This window comes from Cariama cristata, unplaced genomic scaffold, assembly GCF_000690535.1.
Source record: "Cariama cristata isolate BGI_N322 unplaced genomic scaffold, ASM69053v1 scaffold18723, whole genome shotgun sequence".
In the NCBI taxonomy this organism is placed as follows: Eukaryota; Metazoa; Chordata; class Aves; order Cariamiformes; family Cariamidae; genus Cariama; species Cariama cristata.
The window spans coordinates 36593-46914 of record NW_009609153.1 but is presented as its reverse complement, the minus strand read 5'-3'; the positions used below and the strand labels follow the sequence as shown (position 1 = coordinate 46914).

General features: G+C 36.6%; 1 protein-coding gene across 1 annotated transcript in view; it reads right to left on the bottom strand.

Annotated features, from left to right (window-relative positions):
* Positions 1-467: 467 nt before the first annotated feature.
* LOC104159513 (protein furry homolog-like) overlaps positions 468-10322 on the bottom strand; it is a 46313-nt gene continuing 36458 nt past the window's right edge. The window contains exons 24-28 of the mRNA XM_009697443.1: positions 6905-6973; positions 4003-4020; positions 2949-3059; positions 1373-1569; positions 468-1007 (exon numbers count right to left, since the gene is read on the bottom strand). Coding sequence (XP_009695745.1) covers positions 749-1007; positions 1373-1569; positions 2949-3059; positions 4003-4020; positions 6905-6973 — 654 coding nt within the window. The 3' untranslated portion in view covers positions 468-748. The remainder of the gene's footprint in view (positions 1008-1372; positions 1570-2948; positions 3060-4002; positions 4021-6904; positions 6974-10322) is intronic.

Here is a 10322-nt window from a genome sequence, read left to right as displayed (position 1 = left end):
AAATCCCAGTTTAAAATATTATTAAATGTCCTAACATTTACACACTATGAGGATTAGATCTAATAAAATAAAATTTCTTCAAAAATAATCTTGCAGCTCTTTGAGGCATGCTCTGAGACCTTATTTAACAATCATCCATACCTTCAAAAAACAACTGTCACATAGCCATACATTCTAACTCACACACATCATTTCCTTGTTACAGACAACAAAAGCAAATAAAACACTGAGAAGTCAATGGTTTTTGCAGTCTTAAAGTCATTCTACTCATGTTTGACTGCACATTCTTTACAACGTTGCAAAGTGTCTCATTAGGTTTTAGTTGATGATTATATCTACTGCTGCTGGAAAGCCAGGAAAGCCTTGCAGGTCTTCAGCCAAAATGAACCAGCTTTGATTTTAGCCTCATCCCACCTGCGATATGGATTCAACCTTTAGAGGCTGTTAACTGCAAACACCATTTATAGTTCTGTTACAACAGAAAATAATGCATATGTATGCATTACATTTAAGCCCTTTTCCTTTCATGTAGTTTTTATACATAAATTTAGTAAAAAAAATACTACTGCCACACAGCTACTGTGTAGAAAGAGCAGTCAAGTAAGATGTTCACTTCAGTTTTCAGATTTTGACTTGTGATGAAACTGTTGGTTGTCAGGATTGCTGGAGGTTTTCTTTTTTTCATGAAAGGTGCTCAGTAATACCCTGAAGCATCTTCATCATCAATTCTTTTCTAAATGACAGCTGTTCAGAATCCAGTGCTCACAAGATTTATTCCTGGTTTGATTTTCCCTAGAAGCTGATAGGATTGCACCATGCGTAGAGACTCTCGAATTTCCAGATTAAGTTCCATCAGCTTTGAGCTGGCCTCAGACATATCTTGGTTGGAGCCTACTACTGCGAAGCTACCAGTTTGACCAAGTGTCTGATGACGGAAATATATGTGCAGCAATGTTTGAACTGGGTCATCTTCAGAACTGCCAAAGATGTCGTGGGGCCAAATAGATCTGTAAACACACAATTTGGATGTAAACATTACAAAAAAAATTAATTTAAATGTTTAAATGTTCTTGTTCTTTAAACAGACATTTGAACAGAAGACAGGCAAAAGCAAGAGAAATGTTTCTTCCACAGCATCCTGATAGTTAACAGTATCATTTTCTCAGAGGTAAATTCTAAAGAATAAGTACTACTAGAATTGCTTTTCTTTTTAAATTGCAAAATGCATATGAACAAGCTGTAACAAAGGAACAGTGCTTGTCCTTGTCCTTTCAGCAAGAGCTAAATAACCTGGAATAGTGCCTATCCCCATCTTTAAATTAAGAAGGCCCATTAGCAAACTCAGGTCTGAAAGCAATCCTTAAGCACTTACCTGAAAGCCTTGACCTGTGCTACAGCTGACACAAACTCCTTGTTTCTCAGGGTTTCAATGAGAGCGTGAATAGCTGTTTCTGTGCTAGCTTGGGAAGCCTCTGCAATTTCAATTTCTTCGATACCACTGTCAGATGCAGCCTCAGCCTCCTTCAGACAGCTCTCCAAAAAAGCGAGTTCTTCAGACATGTTTATGACCTAAAACAAATGTAAGAGTTACCTTTATTAGTTTAAATGTATTTTCAGCCAAATTAACTTTCAGCAGGTCAGACTTGCATTTTCCCTCCTCTTTGCAATCATAAATGAGAGGCAGAAAAAGCACATCCAAATATTTGCTGCAGTTGCTTAAATATACAGTGAATTTAATGGCCGAAGCATGCATGTCAGGTATTTGGGTTTTCCCCTGATGAAGTTTCCATCTTAGTTCTTTCAAAATTTGTTTCAAAAAATACATTTCTTTTCTCCGCACATCACTTAAGAACAAACTGACAAGAAGAATTAAACGCTTTGGAAAAGTACAGCAGCAATTGTGTTACCACAAGGACAACTTAAATATGAAGAGGAAATCTGGAAGACTGGTAACCCAGCGGAATAATTGTAGTGAAGCCAGTGTATATACTACTATCATTGGCTTTAGCTCCAATGTATGAGTAAAAGACAAGGCCATCGATCAGAATATGATTCTGCATCTAACTTAGACAAGAAGTGGGACTGGTGCGATGCCGACCTTCCACAACATTCTCCAGACAGAAATGAACACACTTATTTGCAGCCTCTACAAAAATCTGGAAATTTAAGTGAGGAACATGCATCATTTTTCTCCTAAGCTACTCAAAACCCAAAGACTTTCACCCCACTTTCATTTCCCTCCCTACTATATGAAGCAAGACCAGGCCAATTTTTTTTCCTGCTACCTCTATTAATTGTGTTACAGACCCAGGGGAGAACTTTCCGAAGACACTATTAAGAGCATAATCCATTCAGATATACTCAATTAACATCACATTATGTACCATGTGTGCACAGCTGAAGGACACATTTTACTTCTAAAGTTAGTACAACTAAAAATCAGGCATAAGATACCTAGAACACATTACTAACTGCACTTAGGATGGGGACTAAGGTTGTGCAGTAACTGAACGGTGGCTGACGTGACACAGTTATAGAAATCAGCTGCTAGCAAGTGATGGTGTTCGCCATAGGAAACACTAGGGTGACTGAAAGGGGCTTCATCACAGAACTCTGTTGATTAGAGCTGATGTGCCTTGATTGTAGCTTGATTAGAATACACCAGGAGCGCTACTGAAACACGTAAAATCCTCATCGCTGGACTCCCTGCATTCCTGGCTATTTAAGAGCTTTCAAGCTGTACAAAAATCAACACAGATAATTGAACATCTCAGAAAATTCTTGCGAGCTCTAGCTAAATCTTACATTAATTGGCTATAAAACAGCTGGTACCCTCCTTCAGTTTCTAAAAAGATGTCCCACTGATGAAAATGTTATCAAAATGTATTTTAAATGGTTTGGCTTTAAAATGTCAACAATTAGCAGCTAAATGGCATGTTTTTCATTACCTCTGCTTCTTTTTTGATTGTTTTTACTTGGCTGATGAGTTTGCAATAGGCTTGGAACAGAAGTAGCAACTGGAAATGCAACTTGTATAGCCTCCGACACAACTCCAGCTCCTACAAATGTAAACAACATTATTATATTCAGGAAGTGCAAAATATCTGCTATCCAATACAAGAGACAATAATTGACAGCTTCTTCAAGTATAGAATGTGCAAAATTAAAAGTAGTTATTTGGTTACTGAAGAAAATGCCAAAAAGATTGAGAAGCTAATGTAGTAGGAAGCTAATGAAAAGCAGGTGAAAGCTTCATTCATTTCTAGATTTACAGGTAGCCTCTCTCATATAGGTTTGAAGTTTACTTTTTAATAAGAAGTTACATTTCCAAGAAGGCGGGTGGGGTGGGATGTATAGTGATTCAAAAGGCATTTTGAAATACCACGTCCCAAGGCAGACTTTCACAGATCACTTACTTGATGGTATTTTGCTGTTTTAAATTCAAGATCTAATATCCAAAAGAAGCAGTTGTGCTCTCGAAGTGTGGAATCTTTCATAACCATTAATATAAATATGTAAGCACAGTATATAACCTGGCCCTTAGTTTACAACTGCCTGATGGAGTAAGAGGAGTAATTCCATTCTTGGAGGCAAGAATAATGTTTCCTTTATAAAAGGCAGCTCTGATTCTATTTTAGAAAATACCACATGATATATTCTTAAGGAAATGAAACAGCAGCATTAACTTATGCACTGTCTTGCTTCCATTTTTATGTGACTAAAACGCCAGCCAAAGCGCAGACAGTGTTAATACTGCTTTACACACAGACATAAAAGCTAGTGCTAATGGAATAATCTTCTATAACGTTCTACTAACTACAGGTTCCTATTATCTACAAAGGACCACCAGTTCAATGAGTTAGATGATGCAAAATGGAAGCACACAGCGTTTTTGTAATAGTCTATGACAAGACATCACTATGCCACAAATGGACAAGACAGATGGAGACGTTTGGTGACTGGCATGATTAAGTATTTAATAAATCAAAAACCATCACTTACTGCTAGAATTTCCATTTGCTAAGCAAGAAGATGAGCAGGTCACAAAAACAGACAGAAAAAAAGATCAAGAATTAGTGTAGGAAATAATTTTAATTAGAGAAGATGATGTTCCAGGTAAAATGGAGGAAGAAATACAAGTAACATGCTCCAAATATACCCTGAATGCAAAAATTAACAGACAATTTGAAGTAAAATTACTTGTTGCTATAACTAACCAGAGATAGCATTGGCTTTGTTGTCCCACAACATGAGTAACTTACTTCACTCACAAACCTGTCTGGTCTTTATACATTGTGTAGTCTTAAAGGTGTGCAAATTTAAGGAAATCAAACCCAAGGACACTTAGGTCTGAACATCCGTACAATGCTTCTTATTTGTTCTGTACCACTATAGTTTAAGCAAAAATAACGCTTTTTAAAATTTGAGATGTAATGTTAATTTGGATTCTGAATCAGTTTATAAAATTCTTGGTTTTGCTAAACTCAATTCTCAACACCTCATTGTGAGATTTCTGTAATTTAATTGCACTTGGTTTTTACAAGCTATTTCAGAAAACTGTCCGGGAAAGAGAGGCAGGGAGAGAAATCATCAGAAAATACATTTGTCAGACTAGGGACAGGAACTTCAGTTCTGTGCTTTGTACAGCTGCACGCTAAGTGTACTGATAGCATTTAAGCAAGTACAATGGCCATAGTAAACGTATGAAGATTCAACTGATGTCTGGTTCCAACAGGCAGTTAAGCTTTACTAAGCACATAGTTATACACGACGTTTATAGGAAGTTATACGCTACATTCTTAACAGACTATAAACATTGCATGTTTTTGTTTCTGCACTCTGCGTTATCATATACCTAGTGCAATTATTATATAAGCAAAAACTTCTGATGCACAGAACACTGTGAAGAGGTAAGATTTCAAACTGCCAAAGTCATCAAGAATTATGTGACTGACTCTAATGAAGCACAGAGAATCAGACTTTGAGGAATAGCAGGGTTGATTATTAATAATATTTTCAGTCATTAAATTCCAGTGTTCTTTAAGCCAAGTCTCATTGTTACTGTAAGCCATAAATAATCCCTTCTCCCCCAAATCACACCTTGATAGCTATTCTAAAAATTCAGAGAGGTGTTCCTTTTAAAATGGCTTTGTACTGCTTCAACATCTTTCACATACTAGCTCACTTCAGAAATAATCTGATTTTTCTACCTGCCAGTCCTGTACAAACAGTCTAGCCAGAGTCCAGATGCATTCTTTTAGGCTTGTGTGTAAGTACGAACAGCAAAAATCCAGTAATTAGATTTACTTGCAAGTCTGCTGGCAATGCGCAAGCCAGAACAGAATTCATCTCACTATTCCTTAGCTGTCTTGACCACAGTGCTAAAAATTAGTAAGAAAATCTTATTGTGTTAGTGAATGAAAAATGTCTGTTGAATGAAGCAGCTCTGTTTTCCTGAGCAAGACAACACTTAAATAGTTTTAGCATTAACTGGATAAACTTATCAGCCCCACGCTCCATTTACAAGGACTTTTGAAACAATGATCTTGCACTTGGTAATCTCTTGCACTTCTCAATCTCCTTCAAGTCATTATAAGCTTCTGTGAATAAATTTGGAACTTCTGTAAATCGTGTATATTTATGAAGCAGGAGAATAGGACTCTGCCTCCTGAATGGATACTATATATTAAAATGATGTCAACTGAACCTGCAAGTTCAAGCATCATATAAAAAATTGCTAGCATGCCTTGCAGGCTAGGATTGAAAACCAAAATCAAACCAGGTCCCCACAAGTAATCAGTGTGACTGATCACATAACTCCTTTTCAGAGGCTACCTTCAAACCCTGCAGAAACAAGGAAGAACAGACAAAACTGCCTCACTCGGAATCCTGGATTCTCTCTGTACAAACTACATGAAAGCTTGCACGTGGCTTTTCCTCCATTTCTTAGTTTCCCTAGCTATACAGTGGGAACAGTAACATTTACCTTCATGGTAAGAATGATTATGTTCTAATAGTTAAATGTGTATATAAACAACATTCTAAATATAGACTGAAATACATAAATGCTGCTTTTTTGATAATATATAGAACATTGCATTATAACAGTAAATGTTATTACATATTTCTAAACATGTACCAGTCAGTATACAAAGATGTATACAAAGATACAGGATGCTAGATGGTAGATTCCTTCTATCTACTCATGATAGTTTTGGGATTTGCTTTTTTATCTACAGTGTCAGTATTATACAGCTATAGTTTTTTTTTTTAAAAAAAAAGTCCTAGTCTACTTGGGGAAAAGCTATCGCTTACTACAGCAATTAGTAATATTAAACATGGATGACTGCCACGCAAATACATACAAAATATTGAACTAATGTTAACAGGTTACTTCACCTATTGTTGTTAGATGATATTTTGACAGAAGAGTTTAAAGAGATTTTTGCCATACTGCTACTTTACTCCCTGTTCCTTCCCACCCAAATAATGGCTCCAGAAAGGTCATATGTATTTATATAGTACTAATTCCATTAAATTCAGTAGAGGTTTTTGGCTAGACAGTTTACCTGAACATATAAGCAGAATGCTAATATTTTTTCTTCCAGAAACAGCTGCAGAAAAGCAGACTTGGTGATACACAGATGGTATCTAGTCTGCTTATCTACTCAGTGTTATTAAGTCTAGAACCCAAGATGGGTTGCCAACTTTTTAATAAAAAGAGCCCTTTTTATTAGACCACTACTTCCTAAGAATCTGAGTTTCCAAAAGATAGGATGATGACTGAAATGAAAAGCTTTTAATACATTTTTAATCTCTCTGCAAATATTGGAATTTTTGTGCAATAGATATAAAGATGTTTTTTAATCTCATATCCAGAGACTCACAAAGGACATACACCCACCTGGGCATCTGTGTTAGTGCCATGAATACCATCATCAGTACCAAATGTTCTTTTGCAGTCTTCTAGCCACTGCAAAATAAATATAAACAAGATTAAACATCTTCTGAAACAAAGCAAACTGAAGACTGTGCTGAAGTGCTGAAGACTGCTTAAGACACTGCATCAAGTCTTGCACATTCTCAGATTACGTAAGAAATTGTGTAATAAAATCAATTGTTTACCAATGTTGTTTCCATTAACGATTTCCACTCTGATATATCATTTTGTAGTTTTTATTGTGTCCCTCCGTTGTAAATTTCCCGTAGCCTTCATTACCCCAGATGGGCATTGTACACTCTAGCATAAATACTGATCTGTGATTGAATTTGGATACTGTTATAGTGAGACGTGTGGGAGGGTGGAGGCAGAAAAATACCTTTCATTAAATGACATCGTATTTTCTCTTTACTTGCTGCACAAGGTTTAGATGCACATGATTTCTCAGAATTTAAAATATAGTACTAATTCAAATTAAAGAGTAAGAGTAAACCTGTTACATTTCTTGGGACTACTTTAGAAACAGAAGGAAGTAGAGCTCTCCTGTGTAACTAGATACACACATGGATTTAGTGGATGGAGGAAAATAAATTCTTCAATGGGAGTTTAGCATCACCTCCAGTTCATACAAGCCAGGGAGAAGAAGTATTCTCACATTACACAATGCAAATATGCAGATTCCACTCTCTTTCATGAATACAGGGCTGTATTTAACCCCAGTTCCTATAGCAGACAACAAGTTTACTAATTAAAGTGGGTAATCTCTTCTCCTAGATTTAACGAACCATGCAAATTTAGAAGTGTTAATATATAAAAAGCATTTCCAGAATCAAATATGCTCTTACTGCACAATACGACCTCATCATCTCATCGACACAGTGCCCAGCATATTTTTCTGTACAGTGCAAACAACTGCAAACATGAGGTAATTCGAATATTACTGAAATGGCAATGCGTCATGTTGAGATAAAGTACCAGATTATCTGCTGAAATGAAGAACAGACTCTATACATCCAAGGAAGAATAATTTAGCATACTGTGTGCTTGATATCTTGAGTCTCACAGGAAATCTTAGTGACCTTTTTCTAACCTTTGTCTGATGCAAGAAAAATGTTATTTCCCATCTGCTCAATTTAATAAAGGTTACTTAGTGAATTAAATAGGCCTGTGTGCTTATCAAGAGGAGAAATGGAATTCTCTAAACACTGTGGTGTCAGTTTCAATTAGTGACATGGATACCAACATACACAGCAAATCTCATTTTTCTTTTTATCGGACAGCATCCATCGGTAACAACAGAAAAGGTTTGCACTGGAACAAACAGCATCAGCAATTGGGAAGCTAGTATTTATTTTCACACACTGCCGTTTTAAGATATTTTTTGAATTTTAAAACCAGTCTGAATAAAGAGTGTGCCTAAAATGTTATGATATACATATAACCTTACATTTTCTATTACATTTATCTGATTCACTATCTTTGTCCCTAATACACACATGAAGTCAAAGCAGTTTCCTTGCAAGGAAATAGAACAGTAGCTCCAAAAGGTGACAAAATTAATTTGCTAAATATTTTTACAGAATATATATTCGGCATGGCAGAAAGACCTAAATTTTCTCGTTGGGAACAGCTGTAGATTATGTGACAAAATAATCTTCTTTGTATGTTTGCTTTACATCAATTTATGTTTTCCCCATATACCTCCCACAAAGATACAAGATGCAGATCATTACTGAAAGCCTAATACAGGGACATCTGTAGTTGGCCTTGGTCATAGCACAGGTTGGTTTACCAGATTAACCCCAAAACAGACATGCCAAACCATCCCCTATACTATAGGTACCTTTCTCTCTCTTATTTTGGTGCATAGGTAAGAATTTCAAGCAACTGCAGCCCACGCCTCTTACTTTTTAAATGTGATTCATGTGAATGCCAGTATGCCACACAGCACTGAGAGTGACAAACATCATCCACTAGGGTAAACTTTAAACAACAATTTTTCATTAAAGAAGTTAATATATAGAATTTTCCAGTGGTTGATTCTAGAGGATACCAGATTAACATGCAAATTATATTTATTTAAATATCTATTCACTTATATTTACTTTATTATACAATAGCTCAACCAGTTTAGTTTGATCATTTTTCTGCATGTTTCTATGAAAAAAAGCAAGGATCTGCAATAAGCTCATTATGTGTTTTGCCTTAATACTTTCGGATTGAATAGGATACATAGCACAATTGCCTGCAATAACAGAAATTCAGATTTGACTTGAGGAAATCTCTTTCAATCATTCCCTATACTCTGTTTAATAGGACAGAGGAAAAAAACCAATAAAACATATCTGAGAAGTAGCTTTGGAAGATTCTTAGTCTACTGTGCTGGTTTTGCCTGGGGTAGAGTTAATTTTCTTCATAGTAGCTGGTATGGGGCTGTGTTTTGGATTTCTGCTGGAAACAGTGTTGGTGATTCAGGGATGTTTTCATTGCTGCTGAGCAGGGCTTGCACAGAGCCAAAGCCTTTTCTGCTCCTCTCCCCGCCCCACCAACGAGGAGGCTGGGGGTGCACAAGGAGTTGGGAGGGGGCACAGCTGGGACAGCTGACCCCAACTGACCCAAGAGATATTCCATACCATATGACGTCATGCTCAGCATATACAGCTGGGGGAACAAGAAGGAAGGTGGGGACGTTCGGAGCAATGGCATTTCTCTTCACACGTAACCATTACGCGTGATGGAGCCCTGCTTACTCCACTGTGCCTCAACGCCTGCCTGCCCATGGGAAGTGGTGAATGAATTCCTTGTTTTGCTTTACTTGTGCATGCAGCTTTTGCTTTACTTATTAAATTGTCTTTATCTCAACCCAAGAGTTTTCTCATTTTTACTCTTCCAGTTTTCTACCCCATTGCGACACAGGGGGAGTGAGCAAGCAGCTGCATGGGGCTTAGTTGCTGGCTGGGGTTAAACCATGACATCTACATATACTATATAATTCATATACAAAAAAATTGAGGACCAAAAGCTGAAGAGATGCCTTTAAAAAAAAGTTTTAGAAAAATAAATTATCTGAGATAATTAGTCACTACTTCTAAATTAACATGCTAAATAAATACTTGCACTAAATTAGCCAAATGACATGCTATCAAGAGTCAGAAATGATTGGTCAAAGTATAAATTTCTTCTTCCTCAGTACAGCTTCTTTCTATTTATAAATTATTAAATAAAAATAAAACCCTGGCAAAATGCTCTCAGTTATTTCAGAACAATCCCTTTCATCCTGTGAACCTTTTTCCTGCTCCAGTCACTCACAAATCCTGTGGCAGAAGACAGGCTGACCACAGAAACATGTTACTGGACACCCTTTTGACACTGCACTACAGGA